This window comes from Trifolium pratense, linkage group LG2 (assembly GCF_020283565.1).
Source record: "Trifolium pratense cultivar HEN17-A07 linkage group LG2, ARS_RC_1.1, whole genome shotgun sequence".
Taxonomy (NCBI): Eukaryota; Viridiplantae; Streptophyta; class Magnoliopsida; order Fabales; family Fabaceae; genus Trifolium; species Trifolium pratense.
The window spans coordinates 17,951,055-17,973,983 of record NC_060060.1 but is presented as its reverse complement, the minus strand read 5'-3'; the positions used below and the strand labels follow the sequence as shown (position 1 = coordinate 17,973,983).

The 22,929-nt window shown below is 31.5% G+C and overlaps 1 protein-coding gene and 2 long non-coding RNA genes across 5 annotated transcripts; 1 reads left to right on the top strand and 2 right to left on the bottom strand.

Annotated features, from left to right (window-relative positions):
- Nucleotides 1-959: 959 nt before the first annotated feature.
- On the top strand, nt 960-7,852 carry LOC123903744 (glycine-rich domain-containing protein 1). 3 transcript variants are annotated; one of them, XM_045953341.1, is made up of 10 exons: nt 960-1,110; nt 1,355-1,529; nt 2,516-2,633; nt 2,741-2,995; nt 3,521-3,976; nt 4,494-5,032; nt 5,375-5,567; nt 6,588-6,743; nt 6,886-7,429; nt 7,481-7,852. In XM_045953341.1, the coding sequence occupies exons 2-10, from the start codon at nt 1,372-1,374 to the stop codon at nt 7,687-7,689; spliced, it is 2,628 nt and encodes an 875-aa protein (XP_045809297.1). In that variant the 5' UTR covers nt 960-1,110; nt 1,355-1,371; the 3' UTR covers nt 7,690-7,852. The 3 variants fall into 3 exon arrangements, with proteins under 3 accessions (XP_045809297.1, XP_045809295.1, XP_045809296.1); XM_045953339.1 differs by having other exon boundaries at nt 6,886-7,852; XM_045953340.1 differs by having other exon boundaries at nt 1,063-1,110; nt 1,342-1,529; nt 6,886-7,852.
- Nucleotides 7,853-11,002: 3,150 nt separating this feature from the next.
- On the bottom strand, nt 11,003-13,686 carry LOC123903756. Its single transcript, XR_006808174.1, has 3 exons — nt 13,463-13,686; nt 11,507-11,582; nt 11,003-11,158 (listed from the first exon to the last, which is right to left on the bottom strand). It is a non-coding gene; the product is annotated as an uncharacterized LOC123903756 (long non-coding RNA).
- Nucleotides 13,687-20,460: 6,774 nt separating this feature from the next.
- Nucleotides 20,461-21,669, bottom strand: LOC123903755. The gene is made up of 3 exons (XR_006808173.1): nt 21,417-21,669; nt 20,925-21,012; nt 20,461-20,783 (listed from the first exon to the last, which is right to left on the bottom strand). It is a non-coding gene; the product is annotated as an uncharacterized LOC123903755 (long non-coding RNA).
- Nucleotides 21,670-22,929: the final 1,260 nt, after the last annotated feature.

Sequence of the window (22,929 nt, the reverse complement as noted above, 5' to 3'; positions counted from 1 at the left end):
AATTACTAACTTAGATGAATAATATACATCATCAAAGTTTTCCTTCAATAAGTTCATGCATTATTTGGCCTTGTTGCTTTCTGATGCAAGTCAAAGCTCAACGTCACTGTGGGACCTTGGCAGTTTGGATATTGTATTTGTAGCACGCCTTTCTTTCTAATTGTGTTTTAGGGGAAAATAACAATATTTAGAACAAATAATTTATAGTGAAATTCATTAAAAATAATAGACTTGTTGATAACAATACACCAAGTCATCAACTGTATAATATTTAAATTTAAGTTTAGTAGAAAACTATACTATCAAGTTTTTTTTTTTTTTGGTTTATATGTAGTTTCTTCATAATTTTTCTTTCGTCAAAAGTTTAGTAGCTAGAATTACACACTTTAAATGTAGAAATATCATATTTGAACTTGAACCGGTATATATCGACATTTTCAATGCTAACAACTAATACATATATGGTGCAAGACAAATTTTACTAGTGTAAATTAGACAATTTCATGTTGACATGATTGTTTTGGATAAGTTACCTACTATTCTGAGGTGGGTAACATTGCATTTGCATATTGTACTGGTACTACTGTACTAAGTTTCCTTTGTAGTACAAATTGTCAAATTGTACTATACCAAAAAATAAAAAAATAAAAAAAAATTGTACAATTCTCTTTTTTCTTTTTGTCTAGATTCTCTTTGATTTATTGATATATATAAATAATACAGTAACAATTTTATTCCTTTTATCTTCTAATATTACTTCTCTCACAGAACCTTTTATCTTCCACTATTTTTTAAATTATTTCACTCATCATTTTATAAATTTTTTACCAAATTAAGCAATTTAAGTTTTTTTAAATAATCACATGAAATTAGTAATACTAGTATTTATTAACTTTTTGGATAAACTATTAGAGTAATAAAAATTTATCTAAAATTTAAAATTTCCGAAAAGATAAGAAAAAAGAAAAAAATACAAAGGATCGGTAAAAGCAGATAAACCCGAATTAAACGTTACCGCATGAAAGTTTATATAATAACGTAACGATGGTTGTTGCAATGCAATGTGACGACGACACTGAAAACAAAAATACAAACCTCAGGTTCATTCAGGTTCGTTTGTTTCAATCTCAAATTTCCCTTTCTTCGTTTCGATCTGTAATCGATCATTCGGAAATTCACAATTCTTTATTTCTTCTCGTTGGTCAACCTTTCAAGTTTTCAAGACTTTTCTATATATTTAACAATTTTTTTTTTTATATATTTATGAAATCTGTTTTCTGGTTGATGAATTTTCAATATTGATTATATAATTGAAAGAAATTTGTGTAAGATTGATTTTAGTTTATTTTATCAGATTAAACTGAGTAAGAGATGGGATCACAACAAGAACTGGAATGGAATGAAGCGCAAAAGATTGTTATAAGTGTTGATCTTGTTGATGTAGCGAAAAAGCAGCTTCAGTTTCTTGCTGCTGTTGATAGAAATCGTCATCTTTATGACGGTCCTGCTCTCGATAGAGCTATCTATAGGTAAAATTCTCATGATATGCATGTTTATGTTTTTAGGCCTTGATTGGATATATAATAAACAACTTAATTAAGAGTTTATGGTATAAACGTTTATCATATAAGTGTTTATGTATACGTTATTTCTATAAAAGAAATCAAATAAATTCCAACTGTTTTTATATAAGCTTTAAATTGTTTTAAAAAACTATTCTGGAGAATTTACAGATATAAGTTGAATACAGCTTATGAACATGTCGTAATATTTTTTCATAAGCTCTCACAAAGGCTTATGTAAGTGGATAAGCTCAAATGAACTAATCCAAACAGACCCTAGATCAAGAAGTGTTTGTTTGTGCATCTCAATTTTCAAAATACCATCTTGTAGTAATAGTTTGAAAAATTGTAGTTTATGAGATGAGTATAATGTCGGTCAAAATTTTGCACATGCGGACTACAGTTTAAAATCATATTATCTATGTGGTTTCTGATTACTACTTCTTTTTATATCAGAGGATAGGACTTTTTTATGAATCAAAATCAATTATTTTCTTTTCAACTTTTCATGGCAGGGTAATATGAAAGGTTGCTTCTACTTCTTTTTATTTCAAAATTTCGGGTACAACCATGGTACTCATGAGTTTGGTGCTTCAAAATAGTTACAAACAACAATCTTTGAATTTCATTCACTAAAATTACTTGAGTGAACTCTCTTGAAAGTCTTAATGAAGGATCTTTGACATTTTCTGTCTTATGAAATGAACTCATCTGTGAGTTATTTGGATGTGGTGCCATATTAGCTCCATCATTGCAGAGAAATACCATTATTTTGTCCTACGTAGCTTATGAACTTTGGTATCTTACAGAAATCTGCACATTTTTTCATAACATCTTTGCAATGTGGTTCATGAGATGTCGGTTGCATATATTTTCTCTTATATCTATAGAAGGAAGTTCAACCTCTTTGTTTCTTGTGTTGATTTTACAACAACGAAAGTGTATATGATTAGGTACAATGCTTGTTGGCTTCCTTTGCTTGCCAAACATTCCGAGTCTCGGATTTTTGAAGGTCCTTTGGTAGTTCCTCTCGACTGTGAATGGATTTGGCACTGTCACAGGCTCAACCCGGTACGCTTTAGTCCAGGGAATAGCCATTATTTCTTATTATTCATTTATATTTGTTTGATGAAGGGTTGAGTTGCTAGTAATTATATTTGTTTCCATTCTTTACAAAGGTAAAGTACAAACTTGACTGTGAGGAACTTTATGGACGTGTACTTGACAACTTTGATGTTGTCTCTACTGTTCAAGGAATTTGTAGCAGTCAAACTGAAGAAATCTGGAACAAATTGTACCCTGATGAGCCCTACAGTTCTGATTTGATTAATCTTACTCCCGAGGACATCTGTAAAACGATTGAAAGTCTTCCAAAATACACTAAATATGATCTGATTTCAGCTGCTAAGAGGCAGAGCCCATTCTTTTACCAGGTAATGGATAGAGTAGTGTTTGTCTAGTTGTCCCATTTCAGATAGCACAATTTGTTACACTCAATGCCTAACATTCTAACAAAATTAGTTATGACACCAAGGTTTACCAGGCCTGTGATCTCTATTTTCTATAGCTTTGCTTTGGATATTTCATGGTTCAAATTTTGAGTTCAATCCGACTCATCTTTGATTCTGTCAATTTGTGATTAGATCAGTGATGTCAAATAGAAGCTATATAGCGGAGAGCTATAATGTCAAATACTGGATTAGATATATCTTTGATTACCTTGTTTTGAAAACAGTTATGTAGTACTCAGGACATCCGTAATTTTATTTTGTAAGACAGATTCTCCAAATATCATCATTAATCATTAATGCAATCAATTTTGGATGTATGGGATGGGTGCAATGTTCAGTTGTTAGATTGTTAGGGTTTACCAGTGGAGTTTTTTCTGGTGCACAGCTAGGCTAGTTCAGAATGCTGTCTATTCTAAATGGATTCTATATTTCTTGTCTTTGTGATAGGTATCAAGACCCTACATAAAACATTACCTATTTATCAAGGAAGCTGAGGCCAGATATAAAGGCTTTCTGTATCTTATCAAGAGAAACAAGAAGAAGGGTATAAATCGCTTTTGTGTTCCAACATACGACATTGACCTAATCTGGCACTCTCACCAGTTACATCCAGTTTCTTATAGTAAAGACCTCAATGAGGCACTTGGAAAAATATTGGAACATGATGATACTGATGCAGACAGAACTAAAGGAAAGAAACTGGATGTTGGGTTTTCTGGAACCACCAAACAGTGGGAAGACACATTTGGTACAAGGTATTGGAAGGCTGGAGCACTGTATAAGGGTAATGCACCATCACCTATCACAAGTAGCCCTTTTTCATCTAGCAAGATTTGTAAGAAGGTTGTTTCTTCCAATGAGCAGCCACATGATAATTTGCTACAAGAACGAAATGTTGTGGAGGTACTTTAAGATTTTGTTGCCATATGTTTTACGCTCTAGCCCTGAATTATGTGCATACATGTATAAACAAATTGATGCAACATTTATTGACATGTACATGAATTTGCAAATATAAATGTATGCTACATATCATGAGAACTGTGTTTTTATTTTTGAAACATCATGAGAACTGTGTTACTAAGTTGTTTTACTGGATTAATAGTAGAGCAATGACATGTAGCCTTACAGATTCCTAGAATAGTTCCGTGCCTTGCAAAGCCTTTCATTATAACATAGATATAAACTTTTTGAATAATGAATTGTTTCAAGGTTTGTTTAAAAAGGATCTAACCTAACCAAGGTTAGATGTTGTCTACAAAAGCGGGACATGTTAAATATCTGTGCTCCTGCTTAGGGACTATTAGTTTAATGGACTAGTCTATGTGCTGCTACAAAATTTGATCTTTCTATACTGAATAACTATCATCAAAACAATTTATAACAATAATAAGTAATTTCGTCTTGAATCCTTTTCTAGGTTTTCTTGGAGTTTGTTGATGTTAAAAACTTACCAGATGGACTGGAAGGAAGTCTCTTTGTTTTATTTTCTAAATCCCAGCCTGATGCTTTCTTCGATGCTAAAAGGAGACTTAGTATTTTGTCAGAGTCTAGAGAGAAAAATGTTGCATCTTTCCAATGTGAGCCTACTGGAGAGCTGCTTTTTGAACTCATGTCCCATTCTTCTTCAAAGTTATCATTGAGAAGATCACCAAAGAAATTGGGTTCTGCCGCATTCTCTATGCAAGACTATCTTGATCCAGTTTCAAAGCTCTCCATTGAGAAATGGTTGGAGTTAGTGCCAAACTCTGGTACTATGAGCACAGAGCCAATCCTGTTACGAGTTGCCATCTCGTTTACTGTTCCAATTCCTGCCCCATATACGCTCCAATTGGCTCAATCTCGTCCAGTGTCCAAAAATACATGTTTCTTTAACATTCCTGTTAAGCCTCAACATGCCAAGAGCTGGACTAATGTTACAGATGAAAATGGCACCAGAATCATCAGGCTGCAAATGAGGTACATCATTCTCTTTGGAGGATTTATGCATGTAAATGTGATGTGTTCTTCATCTTGGAAATGTCAACTTTTTAATTGCATTTGAATCATCTCTGAACCATGTAGTGCTAGCTTGCATCTAATTCCAAGATTGTCAATTGTGTTGGTCCATTGCAAGTGCTTGTAAATCTGCTTAAAGCACGCTTTTCCATATGGTTGCTTATTAGTCGGAGATTAAATTTATACAAAGTGATTATGATTGTTGTCATCTTTGAATTCCATAGAGTTTGCATCTATATACAAAATTATTGACACTTGTTAAGAAGCTCATGATGGTTTTTTATATCTTTGATTACGTTCCAGGGACTTGAAAAACATAAAGAACTTAGAAAACCTTGCAAAGGAGGTTGTTGGCCTCATGGAATCTGGTGAAACTCGTACACTTGCTGAGTATATGGAAAATGGGTGGAGTTTTATGAACAACCTTTGGTTGTTACACCTTCCAATCAAAAGCAAGAATGATGGTCATATCTTTGAGCTTACGGGAACCAAAACAGTAAGCATTTATTATCTGTTCTAAAATCATCTTGTCATGCAATGAAATTTCTTGGATCTTGATTCTTCTTCATTTGATTTATTCACAAATCCAATGACTGGTACATTGATGTCAATAATGTAGACTTAAAGGTGATGTTTGAATTAAAAAAGAACCTGACAGAGAGGCCTTCACTTAAATGCATACATTTTTAGAACTTAGTCATTGAAATCATGGTTATCAGTATCTTATGATACACGCAATTTGTATCTTGATTTTATACAAAACTGAGCACAAGCAATACAAATGTCTAGGTGTGTATCTATTTTGGATATGAATTCTATTTTGAATTTTCATTCTAATGAATCACTGCTTAAACTTATTGCAACCAACCACTTTTTTTTTGTCTACATTGTATAGCCATTCACTTTTTTGTCATTTGATTCATGCATGACTTGCATATTGTATTTTTTCGAGGTTCATATATGATATTTCAACTTATATTTGTCCATGTTACTTGTTTATACTTAAAGATGCTATATTCATATTGGTAATGTATCTTATGATTTTGTAATTAAGATTCGATTTACAATTCTGAAAATAGGTCTTCCGATTCACAATTTGAAGCTTGATTGGTATCCATGATTGGCAATTTGGCATGATAACTAGAGCCTCTTTGATTCCATGTGAAGAGACAGTCAAACTCAATGCAGGCTCCAATTATTTTTAGTCTGCAGCAGTATATCAAGTTTACGTAGATGAAAGTATAGTGCATATCTTAGATTAGTGAGATTGATAATGACTTAATAGACACTAATACACATTATATTATCTCTTATATTGTCTTGCTTTGTATTTATTTCCACGGCTTCATAGAAAGTTCTCTTAAAGTTTCAAAATTGTTAATCTGTTTGCAAAAGCTTCTAGGAATGAGAAATTCATGAAGTGTGTCCATCTGATCTGAGCACGGAACTCATAATCTGCCTTGGACTAGGTATCAATGTTCAAACATTAATTCAATTCATTTGATTTTTGGCACAGATCAAAATATTTTCCGGAAGAAAGGGAGAATATGAACGGAGATATCATGTGAAACAAGGAAATGAAATAGACTTCTTAACAGCAGTTGAATTCTCCAAAGAAGATCCTTATGGAAAAGCAGTAGCTTTGCTGGACTTGAAATCTAAACTTGTTTCGGTACCTTACTTTCTTGCTAGCTGCTGCTACTACTACTACTAATACTAAATTAAACATTTTCTTTTATAAGACATGCATTTATCGTAATATTAATTTCTGCTTTTTTCCCCATCTGTTATTTATTCTTTCTAAAATTTAACAGGCAAAGGAAAAGTGGATGGTGTTGCCTGGAATTATATTGGCTTTTATTGCTTCTGATATAATGAAAAAGGAAGTATATGAAGGCATCATTGCCAAAAGTAATGATTTGGAAGTGAGTGGCACAGATGAGGAAATTGAAAAGAATGACTTGGACAGAGCAGATTTAAGCAGAGAAGTGCACAGTGGAGATGCAGGGGTAACAAAAAAGGTTGTACTCTCAAGTGGAGGGTGTGGTAGTGGATGTGGCAGTGGCTGTGGGAATGCAGTGAACAGTGCTGGCTGTGGGGGGTGTGGTGCTGGTGGTTGTGGCGCAGGTTGTGGAAATATGATCAAGAGTGGTGGCTGTGGTGGTTGCGGTAGTGGTTGTGGCAGCGGCTGTGGAGGAGGGTGTGGAAATATAATCAAGAGTGGTGGTTGCGGTGGTGGTTGTGGTGGAGGATGTGGAGGAGGGTGTGGAAATATGGTGGAGAGTGGTGGTTGTGGTGGAGGGTGTGGAGGAGGGTGCGGAAATATGGTGGAGAGTGGTGGCTGTGGTGGTGGTTGTGGTGGAGGGTGTGGAGGAGGGTGCGGAAATATGGTGGAGAGTGGTGGCTGTGGTGGTGGTTGTGGTGGAGGGTGTGGAGGAGGTTGTGGAAATATGGTGGGGAGTGGAGGGTGTGAAAATGATAACATGAAGAAGAGTAGTGGGTGTGGTGGAGGGTGTGGTGGTTGTGGCGGAGATATTTTGGACAGTAACTGTGGCTTCAATGAGCATTCAAACAAGGAAGGACACTACATGAACGAAGAACCAGTTGCTGCTGCATGAAGCATGTATGATTGTTATGTGTACAAGTAGTGTGCAAACCTATGTCTATGATATGAGATCTCTCCCATTGATGTGTTTCTTATTATATAGAAATAAAGTGTAAAGAATTAACATGAGAGAGTTGATTATGTGATGTATAATGAGATTGTGACTTGCATATAAATTACCTGTGTGTGAGTGTGACCCTATACTTTTCTATTTGTGCATGCACCAATATGCAAAGTTAACAAAATAATTCGTGCACGGTTAAATTTTCCTGCACTTTGGAATTAATGAATTTTGAGATTTGCAACTTCAAAGTAAAGGGCAATTGCACTCCCATTCTAGATATGTTTAAGGCAAATGCTAAATAGTGCTCCAGGGGCACTTGTTAATGATTCAAATTTAGAAAGTTTTATTTGGAAATAGTGTAGTTAATACAACAAAAGTTTATATTTTGATGTTTTCCATGCATAACTTTTATTTTATTTCTTCTTTTGGTTCCTTAACTAGTGCCTCGGGGGCACTGGTTAGCAAAACCCTATGTTTAAATATAAGACACTACTACGTTTTAACTATTTTAATATCCTTTATATATAATTTAGCGTATACTTACAATTTTGATAGCAATGCTTTATTTTTTATTGTTATTGAAAAACAAGTTTTTCTTTTTGGCTATTTGAGGATCGCTTTTTGGATAGTATTCGGTGTATACTTACCACTGTGACAGGGTATCTGAATGTGGCATAAATTTGAGCATGGAATTCAAGCTTTTGGTGTTTGCTTTGATGAATTATCCATCCGGTTTTCACATTTTTTCCTGTCTACAAATGTGGCTCCGAAACCATGTCATACGACGCCGCTCACTTGACCACACCACATATGAAGTGGCTAGGACTTCGACCATTGTATGTGAAACTTACAAAATTCGTGAGGAATGTGGCATAAATTTGACATCATTTGATATTTATACTTGCAATAGAATGTTGGAAGAGAATGAAAGTTTGATATAACTAGTCATGCGGCAAAAATTGAATTCTTAAAAAATCAATTTTGAAAATTGAATTTTTTACTCAAAATCGGTTTTGGAAAGAAAAAAAAAAATAGTTATTAAACCAAAAATCGCATTTTAAAACAAAAAATCGGTTATAAAAGTGATTATGGACATAACCAATTTTGAGAAAACCAAACCGATTGTGATATTTAGATTTAATATCCGATTATAACAAATGGTTATGGACGAATATTTTGAATTAACCAAAATACTTACTCCCCCCGGACACAAATATAAGCAAAAAAACACATCAAATTTTGGTCACTATTATAAGCAAAAGTTAACTACTTTTAAGCTAATTAATACTATTATTCGTAATATACCTTTATTTAATTCTATTTTATTTTAAGCGTTTATTTTTTTACCTACTGATATTACTTGATCAAATCAATTAATTTGTAATTAGTATTAGTTAATGTTATTAGCTTCAATTAGTCAAATTATAGTTTAATTTGTAATTAAATATTATCATTTGCCTTATATAGTCATCAACGGTTCTATTATTTAGGATATATAAAGAGGTGCTTTCAATATATTTCACTTTTACATTTTTATACTTTTTAAAATGGGTAATATAATAAACTTAACCATGTTTTGCATTAAATCAACAAAATTACTTACACTTAACTAAATTTTTTAAACACTGCATAAACCATTTTTTTTTTACTTATATTTATGTCTGCATAAACCTTCTTTTTTTTACTTATATTTATGTCTGGAGGGAGTACTAAATAACCGAATCACCTTTAAAATTCTTCAAAAAGTAATTATAAATTTAGATCGACACTATTATCTTAAAAATGTAAGATGTAACTTACAGATGTTTGATTATAAAAATTGCTCATATCAATTGAAAGAAAAAAATGACTCTTAGAATTGTGTTATAAAAATTTTGATATTCAAATAACATACCTCAAACAAATACTACGTATATTATTAATTAGGCTTAAATGCACTTTTGATCCCCCTATTTTCAAAAAAATGAAGTTTTGGTCCCCCTATTTTAAAAACCAACTTTTTAGTCCCCCAATTTTAATTTTTTTTAGTTTTGATCCTTCATTCCATTTTAAGGCTAATTTTGTTGATCTGGCATTGTCACTAATGCATATCAGCGTCCACGTGGACAAATTTAATATCCATGTCATTATTTGTTTTTAATTCAATAAAACTTATTTTATAAAATAATTTAATTAAACCTAAGAAAGTTCATTAAAATAAAAAATCCAAAAATTCACAACCTCTAATTTATTAAACCTAAGAAAAAACAAACAATCACAACATGGACATGATCCTCTTTGATTCATATCAAACAATTGCATATTGAAAGCAAGTTTTGTGTTTCAAGAACCTTCAACTTTCATCATCATCCAACTTTATATAAAACCAATCTAGAATTAAACTTCAAACTTAAAACAATTTTTGGGTTTTCATTCAAACTCATCCAAAGTCATAGATAGTTTAAAGAGTATGAGTAATTTCTATTGAAACACAAAATCATCTCTAATTTCTTTTCGTTTTTAAAAAACCAAAAATTGTTGAGTTTGAACGGAAACCATCGGATTAGTGAAATCCATAAGGAAGGATTCTCTCCGACGGTGAATAAAATTTTAGTAGTTGAAGGTTTGATAATTAGGGTTTCAAATTTCATATTTTATAAGATTTAACAATTATTATTTCAGTTGAATATATAATTCTAACAATTAAAATATTTTATAAATAAAGTTTTATTAAATTTAAAAATATATAATAATGACATGGATATTAAATTTGTTCACATGAATGTTGCCACATCATTAGTTACAAGGCCACATCAACAAAATTAACCCCAAAATAGGATGGGGGATCAAAACTAAAAAAAAATGAAAATAGGGGGACTAAAAAGTTGGTTTTTAAAATAGGGGGACCAAAACTTCATTTTTTTGAAAATAGGGGGTCCAAAATTGCATTTAAGTCTATTAATTACTATCTATTAAGCCTATGTTTTACTTCCACTTTTTCTTTTGCTCCATCATCATGTCAATAATAGGCAAAAAAATACTCATTCTATTGAATAAAATTGTAAAAACAACTGAGAATGAATTAGTTAAAGTGATAAGAGTTTTGATCTCTTTAAGCATGTGTTATGAATTTGATTCTTGGTTCATGTGTATGAAGAAAATTCGGTTAGAAGGAGAAAACACACCTTATTTGTTTAACAGTTCAACAAATTCCTCGACAAAGATTAGTCATCGCTATGATGTTGGAAACTTCGTACCAATATTATGATAATAAAAAAAATGGTAAAAACAAACAATAAACGTATTTATAGTATCTTTGTAGCTGCAACAACTTTCAAATTAGCAGCAAATTGAAGGGTCACAGCAAATACATAAGATTGAAGGGTCACAGTCACAGTCACATTCATCTAAGAGGCAGCAAAAACATAGAGCTGCAATACTGAAACAAAAATAAACAAAAAAATTAATAGAACCTGACAAGAACATAGTTAGGATCTCTCCATTTCCAATTTTTTTCATTTCTTCTATTATTATATAGTTTTGAGAATATAAATGCAAAAATGTGATATTAAGTGGGTCTAAATATCTTTTATACACTTCAAAATATATTTTTTTGACAAAATACACTTCAAAATATTTAAAAACTTTGATAATAAAAGAAATAGAAATAATAGAAAATGGAGAAGAGAACATGAACAAAACAAATTAATTTTTTTTGTTCCTCGTAATGATGGAAAAATAATATTATAATTATTATTTACTATAGAGTGAGCAATTTTAAACTGACCATCCCTCAAGGAATCCAGCACTCTGTCTTCTGGGTGGTGGAGCAGCATATTGAGGTGGTGCCATCACTGGCGGACCTTAATATATAACGTCATGCCAACAATAAATTTAATGACATGAAGATTTATTTATAGGAGAATGTTAACTTGTGCCCTTAAGGGCACATGTTAAGAAGATAAATATGGAAAAAATTTATTGAACTTGTGATGTATTCAATTATCTAAACATTAAATTCTTTGTATCATTTAATGCTATATTTCTATTTTTAGGTAACTTAACATGTGCCCTTAGGACACAAGTTAACATGACCCCTATTTATAACGTATTCTATATCCGTTTCAAAACGAGTGGCGTTTAGTTTACCAAAAAAAAAAACAAGTGGCATTTAAGATTTCGAACACAAATTAAGCAATTTGGATCCTCAACTACATTATTCGTATCCCTTTGATTAATCTAATGGCTATGAGATAAGATGAAATTAAACTGTAGGAAAACATGAAAAAAAAAAATCGTTCTCTCTTTTCTTTCGATTTTATCAGACATTTGCGCTTGTTCTTTCATAGCCATGGCCACTATGGGATGAATCTGGACCATATTTCCCAAGATCCATGTCCTCAACTATCTCGTCTTTATACTAGAAATCAAGCAAGGTTGGGTTTGTTGAGGGATTTGAAACTAGAAAATATTAGAAATTTGGGCTATCAGTCCTTTCTGTACGCACAAAGAATTTTATTCCATGTTTTAGTTACAGTTTTTTAATCATATATCATGGCCATTTGATTAATCCAAAGGTTATCATATTTGTTGCACGTATTGTAGTAGAGAACAAAGCAGCTGAGGATCCAAATAGCAAATTAAGTAAAGCAACAAATTGTCGAAAGATATAACGTATTTATTAAACTAATTTTATTAATTATTCTGGTGTTTTGCATTGAAGTGTAATATATTTCATATGTTCCAAAATATAATTGAAAATTGGTCAAACAAAGTTGATGTATTTATTCCTAATTTTTAACCAAATACATCAATTTTCTTTAACCAATTTTCCCTTATATTTTGGGACAGAGGGAGTATTATTTAAAAAGTAGCGCACATAGTAATAAATTTTTTCTGAATTTAAGGTAATAGTGTCAATTTAAATTAGTAATGCACATTTAAAAATGATACTTATTGACACTATTAATTTTCATTTTTTTGAATTTAAGGTAATAGTGCACATTTAAAAATGATACTTATTGTCCCTGTGAGTTTACCTCAGTTGGTAGGGACATCACACTATATGTGCAGGAGCCCGGGTTCGAACCCGAAGCACTCCACTTATTCATCTTTAAGAAGGGTTCCCTAACCACTATACTACTTGACAAAAAAAACAATATACTTATTGACACTATTCAAATTGAATTTAAGGTAATAGTGCACATTTAAAAATGTACTTATTGACACTATTCAAAAAAATTCATTTTTCAATGTAAATTCAATTAATTTGTTCTAATTGTGCCCATTAGTAATAGTTCTAATTTGTTCTAATTGACACTATTAATTTGTTCTATTTTTTTAATGTAAATTGACACTATTATTTTAATTTGTTCAATTATGAATTTAAATTGGCACAATTAGAACAAATTAATTGAATTTACATTGAAAAATGAAAATAATAGTTTTTTGAAATAATTTTTCTTTATTAAAATGATACTTATTGTAAAAAGGGAGGGAGTATATAAAAAGAATACCCCAAAACAAATTAAATTAGGAAGAAAAAATGGGACAAAAAGTGAGAGAAGGAAAAGGGAAAATGAAGGAGGTAGTTTTCTCCACCATCAACATACAAATCATATCATAACTATATTTATATAATATAGAAATTTTCAACTATATGATAGAAGGATGAAACTTTTAAGCATACATTATTTGATACTAATAGTGGGATCTATGAAGAGAAGAAAGATGATGAAGTTACCTTGGTAGGGATAAGCATACTTGGGGTCGCTCATTTCTGGAAAATTGGGCTCAAATCACAACAATGATACACAATTTCTAACTTCTCAATTGTAATCACTAGGGGACCTTGATAATACCATGCCAACAAAACAACAAATTTCCCCCCAAATTAATGACATGAAAAAGTATTGATGAAGAAATAAATGTATATAGCCCACTCTGTCCATTTCAAAACGAGCTGCGTGTAAGATTTTAGAACACAAATTAAGTAATGCAACAAATTGTAAAGTGGTGGTCGTCGGGGTTCCGTCACGTTATACGTCAGTGATGACAGCCGCGGTGGTCCCATTATTAATGTATGAGATGGACCAGGTAAGGTTGAAATCTAAAGATAAATAGCATTTAGATGCATGCCTAAGGAATAATGATATAATTATTATGATATATATGTAGCCCAAGTGGGAGATTGTTGGAATATTTTATGATATTCCAATAATATTATGTGGACCAATATTTTTATATAATTATATTAGATATTTATAAATTAAAAGTCTTAATTGATTAAGTGATCAAATAAAGTTAAAATGCTGATTAAATATTTATTTAGAATTAATTGATTAATTAATTGTATATGAGTGGATGTCAAAATGTCTCATTTCGGAATAATGGGAACCCTAATTGGCTATCACACTATATATAGGCTATGGTCCCCAATATACCGTACATAAGCAAATATTTTCTTCTACCCATCTGAAGAGAACTCAAGGCATTAGGGTACCGGTTGAGGAAGAACCACACGAGCTGACGTGTGTTTGTCATCCGGTTATCTTTTTGTGTTTCAGGAGTGTTTATCCCATGGATTCTTCATCCAGGTATTCCTAATACCGATCTTTGATAAATCAACATGTCATAGATCCTGTTTTACATACATGTTTCTATGTTTATTTGACTTCCGCACTAAAGTAAGATTATGGATTTAATCTTTATTGTTGAGCATGATTTATATGATTAATTAGTAAATTAATTCCTTCAATATTTGCTACATGCCCTATAAACCAAAATTAGGAAATACAAATAATTTGATTCACAGTGGAGAATATGTTGATAAAAGAAGAACAATAACTTTTGGAATCCAACTTTTTAGGATGCGATCACTTTTTTGCACTCTAAGTAGCGAGTGTCAATATATTTAGCTCAAATCCACCCCCTAGAATGGAAAAAATCATGAAAAAATAAGTTCGCATTATAGAAAGAGAACTTACTGCAGTTTGCTATCTAGAAAGCGAACTCAGCTGCAGTTCACATTCTAGAAAGTGAACTAACTGTAGTTTACTATCTAGAAAGCGAACTCAGCTGCAGTTTGCATTTTAGAAAGCGAACTCTTTCCTCCTCATTTTTGCTATTTACACACTCACTTTCTAAGTTGCGAGAGGGGTAAAATGAGATTTTCAGGGGTGGTAATGACTCCGCGGGGGGGGGGGGGGGGGGGGGGGAGTGGCAGAAGTAAAACTCTAACTTTTGTGGGGATAGTATATGGTTAGAGAAAGTTAATGGGCCGGTACTTTAGAATAATATAGGGCCCAAGTTAACTTCTCATTTAATGTATCTACTTTGAAAATTGCTTTTTAGGCCCCTTGCAATGCTCTTAGCCCCCCCCAAACCCAAAAATACAAGATACAATCCATCCAAAAACACTTTTTTTTATTTTATTTTAGAACTCCATATCCGTCCCAAGAACCGACTAATCCGAGGGGACCAATCCCACCGTCCACTTGCGGGAGCCCTATTTAAAGTCGGAGTATTTTTGCACTGTATGAACTAACCCACCAAAATTGGCACCATAGGAAATCGAACCTGAGACCTTGAGAGAAGCATACTCCAAGGACCCAAGTCAACACCACTAATAATGTCTCTGCTATAAATACTTTTAACCAAAATATGAGATTAACATATGCTCCGTTTTTATTGTCAAATGCACCACACATCATATTTTGAGGTGTTATGTGTATTGGACTGCATGCAAGTCATATAAATTATCATTAGTCTTGAGTCACTCATATTAATCACAAAAAATAACACCAACAAACTACATGCATACATAGCAATACCAATATATTTCATCTCTATAATTCAACATGTATTAAATGACTCTCAAATTCATGCATATCATCTAATAAAAAATATTATATAGGATAGAAACAGAAAATAATTGTAAATTTTAACCCCCTTACATTTATATATTATGGATCTATTATATACCCCCCATCCTAAATTACACTTTAGGAAAAAAATTGTCCAAAATTTTATAAATAGAAAATAACTATTTATCTCCCTCTTTTTTAAATTCTTTAATTTATCTTTCGCATATTTTTAATGGAGGATAATTTTGTAAAATAAATCAATTTATCTTTTACTTATAAATTTTATTACATTTTTTAATTTGTGTGAAATGGTCAAAACAACTTATAATTTAGGATAAAAATAGAGTGTCTCCATAATTTTGCATAACACCTCAAATATATTTTTAAAAGAATCAATTTTTCCTATTCAAGTATTAGATGAATATTAGAGTCATTCATGACATGTGATAATAAATCTTATATTTGTTTTAAATATAAATCTTATCTGATGCTAGAGCTAGAAAATAATTGTAAATCATAAAAGAGAGAGAAAAAATAAATATTATTCACCTCATCTAAATTCGGAGAAGCCTCTATAGAGTATAGAGTAGAGCTGTCAAATGGGCTAGCCCGGCCCATCCCGGCCCAATGGGCCAGAAAATATATGTGGGCTAGCCCGGACCGGCCTAAATAATGTTGGGCTGCACATTTATGAGTCTGGCCCAGCCCGTATGGGTCACGTGGGCTAATGGGTTAGGCCCGGCCCATTTCATTTTATTTTTTTTCGTCTATTCAATCTTTTTTACATGACTTTGATGTATTAATTCCTCATAATTATCAATTTTATTGAGATATAATTGTATACAAGTGTAAATAATTTTTACATCAGCACTAAATATCAATTAAACTCAAGTTTGATTCTTATAAAAGAAATAAAATAAAATAAATAAATTATAAACTTAAGTTTTTAATGAGTTTTAGGTAAATATAATCTTTTTTATTATGTTCACACATTTAACTATATTTTTTATAATAAATTTTCAATTAGTTGATATTTTTTTATGTTTTAATTGATATTATTTTTACAAAAATTACATAAGTTTTTCGTTAATGGCCCAGCCCGAAGCCCGCTGGACTAGCCCTACCCAGCCCAATTTTCATTTGGGCTACATGGACTTGGGCCAAAAAGACCCGTTTTATTTGGGCTAGGTATTTTGAGGCCCGATCCGCCTAAGCCAGTGGACTAATGGGCCGGCCCATCAGCCCCGCCCATTTTTGACAGCTCTAGTATAGATTAAAACAAATGAAATTCAAAAATTGAACTTGCCCATCCAAACCACAAACAACTTGCCCCATCAACCCAATACACAAACAACCCACGGTAAAATATCAACTTTAAACAAAAATCTTTATTTTGTAATAAAAAATCTCAGTTTTGAAAAAAAATTCAGTTCTAACCTAAACTAATTCCTAAAAATTTTAATTTTGCCTTAAATTAACTCCTAAAATATCAATTATTTTTCCAGAATCTGGACAAATCCTCAGGATCGTTATGTTGTGCATCAGCCCATGCCCTGACTGACGGCACCAATATCATACAAAAACACACTAAATGAAAAATAGAATAGCTAGCTTGGCAACTTCAATCCTGTAACTTACCAACTCACAAATGTCAACATTTTCAAAACAATAAGATTTCGCAAATTCGCGTGGCTCTAATCCTGGACATTACTTTGGGTTTGTTATCCATTAATTGAATACACTTTGTTTTGTTTTGTAAAGATGTTACTCCCTCGGTCACAAATCTTTAGTCCTTTTAATTTTGTTCCAAAACTTTAGTCTTTTTAAGAAACCAATGCACATTTAGTGATACTTTACTATGTGTACTCTTACAAAAATTAAAACATTAATTAAATATATTTTATCTTTCTTAATAAAGTAAGGATAAAAATGACTTTATTTATCATTTCTTAATTTCCGTGCAAAACTTCAAAAAGACGAAAGTTTTGGGACGGAGGGAGTAATACTTATAATCATAAAAAAAAAAAAAAGAACTTATCAATTAACCAAATTAAAACATTTAAGAATGGAATAGGGAAAAGGGAATCTCGAGTACAAGCCAAGGAGAAAGACTGCCATCTCAGGCATACCATCGACAGAGTCAGGAAAGGACAGACAGAAGGCGCGCTAATAGATTTAGATCTTTCAACTCTATCCCTTCTCTAGCTTACCAAGCAAATTACCAGCTCCCTATGAGCTCAGAGTCGTTAACGCAAAGAGGAAGAAGAGCAACTTCCATCATTCCAATAGTAATAAGGAAAACCGAACTCAAGTGAAGTTAAGCCGAGTATATCAAATTCGATATACTAATGTAAACAATGAAAAACAACAATCGATATCGTGGTGATATCGTTATAAGGTCAACCAATAAATGTATCAAATTAACGTAAACAATATACCGATTTGGTGAGGATATTCTTACAAAACAAATCATAGTTTTCTCTGTAACATAAACTCTAAATACAGGATAATGCTACATATAGTCAAATATTTATCTCGAATCCTTCACGAACTATACTACGCTCCTGTGTTTGCATATTCCTTTTTTGTTATTTTTCTTCTTTTTCCTATTCCTTTTTATTACTCTTTAGCTAAATTATTACTCCACTTAAATTTGGAGTAACATTGAATTTTAGTTAAAAGGTAAACTTTAAAGTACCATAGTATTTACTTTTTTATCCGCTTAAATTATTTTATAAATGTGATTCAATTTCAACTCATTTATCCAATATTAATAAATAAAAAAATTGGATAGACTTCAAGACATTAGAAACTCACACATAGAAAGTGGAGAGACTGAGATTCAAACACACTCCGACTCTTACGTATAATAATATCTATATCAACTGAACCTACTTGGATTGGTCTTGTGGTGTTGGCTTAGTCTTTGGACTATGTCTCTCTTAAAGTCTCGGATTCGATTCCTTCTAGTGCAAATTTCGGTGGGCTAGTCCATATGGAGCCAAAAAAATATGGCTTTAAATGGGACCTTTGCAAGTGGACGGTAGGATTGGTTCTTTCATATTAGTCAGTCCTATGATCGGATATCGAATTTTCATAAAATGAATCTCTATCTATCGAGATAAACTCATGAGAAAAATTTTCAATTCTTTACTTAATCTTAACCGAACCACAAATAATTATTTTTCAATATTTATTTACAAGTCGGTTTTGTAGGTATGAGTTAAGCCAAACTCTCAATTCTAAGATAGTATTAAAACATCCTTCACGATCCATTTGTCCTCTTGCTATCAGGTATCTAATCGGGTCATTCACCATTCATATATGCAGCCCAAGTCTAACAGTGTTGGGTGCGAGGGGTGTGTTAGTCGTCCTAGATCTAGTTTGCATTTTTTTTAGTTTTCATCATTAGTATCCGGTCATTGGACCACTTAATCTTGTTTGGGGTCAGCTATAACATCAAGTGATTTCAATCCCCCTCTCAATACTAGTTGGAGTAAACAGTCACTTTGGTCCCTGAAAGTGTCACTCGCTGTCAATTTAGTCCTTGAATTAAGGAAAACTAAAAAAAACTCCCTGAATGCTAAATCTGTTAGTCAGTTAGGTCCAAAATGTTAAACATCTGTTAAATGTGATGATGTGACTTCATGAGTACAATATTTTAATAATTTGTTGATTTTTTAATGTCCATTTGGCTTTTATTTTAATTAACAAAAAACATAATAAAACACAACAAACTAAAATAAATTAAATTCTTCAAAAAAAAAAAAACTAAAATAAATTCATACCCACATTAGAACTCATCACCATTATATGCTTGTTAGATATGATTTTCGATCCATTATATGTGATGATGGTGCAAAATCTTTATCTTGACCCAATTACATTTTCACACATAGTGAAGTAAATAATTGGGAGTAATGAGCTCTTTTTTGCATTATTTTGAAGTTTTGAAGTAATGAAACTGTATGCTGGATTCAGTTGATTCTATCTCTAACATCTTTCCTCTTCAACATATCTGGAAAAATATACACCTCACCAACATCTAACAGCAAGCATGAACAAAGAAACAATAAATTGTCAAGATCCTTATTAGAAAAGAAATCAGATTCCAGAACAAGAAAGTAAAAACCAGATCTAGAAAGAATCGAATCATTTTCATTCCTTTCCTACAAACCCAGAATTTTTGTACAGTAAACATAGACATTCATGAGTCCTACATTATTGATGCTAAAGCCAAAATCGTTTTTTTTTTTTTTTTTTTTTTTTTTCTTTTTACATATTGTTGATAAACCCAAAAATTCAAAATAAAAAGAACAAGGTGAAAACACTAGATCTGGGGTTTTTTTTTTAAAAAAAAAATCTCTCGTTTTCTCCTGAATTTTGAGAAATATGATTTTGTATTTGGTTTTGTTCTTATGGAAGAGGTGGTGAAATATTGTTATGGGTTTGGTTTTGTTATATACTTTTGTGTTGTTGGGTAAGGATATCTTTTATGATGAATTTTAGTGATAATTTTTTTTTTTAACAGTAATTTTAGTGATAAATTCTGATTATTGTTGGATATGAATTTCTTTTAATTTATTATGTTTTATTATGTTATTGTTTTTCTTTTTTGGTAAAGTAAAAAAAAATGTTTTTTTTTTTGGTGAAAATTATGTTTATGTTTTTAAATTAATGTTAAATAAAATAAAAGTCAAATGGACATTAAAAAATCAATAAATTAATAAAATATTCTAGTTGTAATGCCACATCACCACATTTAACAGATATTTAATTTTTTGGACTTAACTGACTAACGAAATTAACATTCAAGGAGTTTTTTTTTAGTTTTTCCTTAATTCAGAGACTAAATTGACAGTGAGTGACACTTTCAGGGACCAAAGTGACTGTTTACTCCAATTGTTTGTTTTCCACACAGTATTACATTACATAATCAAATCAAGAGAGAATCCGCAATACAATGCCTAAAAGAAAAACAACAATTACAACCAAGTTGGAAAATGAAAACAAGATATTGATCATAGCATAATTAAAAACTTTAAACATTGTAAAACTACTATATAATTAAAGCTTTCTTGAACTTTATTTATAGTATTTTTGTAGCTACAAGATCTTTCATATTATCACCAAATACATAAGATTGAAGGGTCACAGCAACATTCATCTACGAGGCAGCAACAACATAGAGCTGCAAGACTGAAAAAAAAAATAAAGAAAAAAAATAAATAGAATGTGACAAAGAACATGAACAAAAAAAAATTTAAATATAATTCTACTTATTGAGCTGAAAAAATTAATTAGTGTAGTTATATAATTTTTTTAGATTTTTTGACTGACCATCCCTCAAGGAATCCAGCACTCTGTCTTCTGGGTGGTGGAGCAGCATATTGAGGTGGTGCCATCACTGGGGGACCTTGATAATACCCTACCAACAATAAATTAAGTTCCCAACAAATTAAGGCATGATAATTTATTTTTGAAGAAAAATTATATAGGCTTATAGAAAGAATACCCCAATAAATATTAGGAGGAAAATAAAGCAATTTTTTTTCTTTCAAAAAGTGAGAAAATTATATATAAAACTTTTTCTCCACCATCAATCAATATATTATATCATACGAGAAAAAACAAAACAAAAGATATTGGTTTTATAAAGGATGAATTTTTTTTTTTATAGAAATTATAAAGCTCCTATTTAACAAAAAAAAAGAAAAAAAGAAGAGACTAGCTAATTAATTTGTGTTCAAAATTAAAATAAAGCCCCAAATATTATTTGATAATCAACAAGGTTAAGTAGCCATATGAAGAGAAGAAAGATGATAAAGTTACCTTGAGCAGGGTAGGGATAAGCATACTTAGGATCATTCATTTCTTGAAAATTGGGCTTAAAGAAGAATATGATACAATATTTTTAAAGCTTAATAGCAAATATGTAATGAGAAGAGAAGGGACTTGGTTTTTAATACGGTTGTAACTATTTCTAATCCTTTACTTTTGAGGAAGTTGAGTTTATACTTGTTTTGGTAAGTAAGCACTTTCTAGAAAAAAATACTTCACAATGAATTTGGCTCTAGAGGGTTCTCTTATACTCCTATATAAGGGAGAATATGTTGATAAAATAAAAAACAGTTGTGGGGCATAGTATTTGCTTAGAAAAAATAAGGTACTTAATCAAAATCAATTACTTTTGTCTGTCCGGTAGAATTAGAAATTTACTACTAATTGTTAGTTCAGGGGTGATTGACGCTAAATTTAGTAGGGAGACCATAGTTCGATCCCCACAACTGCGATCGGGAGGATGATGAAACCACTTGATGTCAGAACTGACCCTCGAACTAGATTAAACCGGTAGTGAAAGAAAAAAAATTGAAACTTGGCTACTTACTTGACCAAAAAAATGGAAATTTAAAATTATTTACTAGTACCTTTTTTTTTTTTTTCTTTTTCTGAAAAATTATTTACTATTGCAAGAGTGTGGTTGGTAGAGCTGTAAAAAGGGCCATAAGGGGCCGGCCCTTTAAGGGGCGGACCCACTTATTCCTGATTATTAATTTTATTTAAATTTTAAACACATTTTTTTTAGGGTGCCGATCGTGGATAGTGCTGATTGAAGAAAACGAGAATAAGTTCACGACACTAGAAAAATTGTTTAAAATTTAAATAAAATTAATAATCAGGAATAAGTGGGTCCGCCCCTTAAAGGGCCGGCCCCTTAAGACCCTTTTTACAGCTCTAGTGGTTGGTAAAGTTTCTTTATCTTAGCTTGTTCAAAAAAAAGTTTCTTTATCTTATTATCTCGATAATTTTTCATTTGAGAATTAATAAGAAATCCTACTTGTTTTTTCCATCATTTTTCTTTATTGTATTTACACAATGGATCACCTATTTAGGTGTTTGATAATAGCACTTTCCCTATTTCTTTATTGCAGAATCGTTCCATAATATGAAAGAACCTTTTTATTTCATTAACCCCATAAAGAACCTTATTCTTGTTTTAGGTTGTGACCGGTGCTGTAATCATCTTATGGGGGGTTTTATTGTAAATTAATGATATAGAGGAACAAACAATCTTTTCCAAGAAGTCGTTTAATGTGATTGTGAAGTAAGTAGCTATATATGACCACTAACAAAATTCAAAATTGATGGCATAGGCTACACCAACTCCTCAAAATCAAATTGCGTGTATGTATATAGGATTGTTTTTATGCGTATGAGACCTTTTTGCTCAATAATTTTTTTTGGAGGTCTAAAAATGTTTTGTTAAGAAGTCTCGCATCGGTTGCGAGATAACCTGAATATATGTTTATAAGTGAAGGTAATGATCATTTTATAAGTGAATATA

What these genes read in the sequence shown, in the direction of transcription:
- LOC123903744 (XM_045953339.1), top strand. Translation starts at nt 1,372, where the DNA reads ATGGGATCACAACAAGAACTGGAATGGAATGAAGCGCAAAAGATTGTT. An exon ending in AAGAACGAAATGTTGTGGAG is followed by an intron (nt 3,977 to 4,493) that starts GTACTTTAAGAT and finishes ATCCTTTTCTAG; the next exon opens with GTTTTCTTGGAGTTTGTTGA. An exon ending in TGAAATCTAAACTTGTTTCG is followed by an intron (nt 6,744 to 6,885) that starts GTACCTTACTTT and finishes AAAATTTAACAG; the next exon opens with GCAAAGGAAAAGTGGATGGT.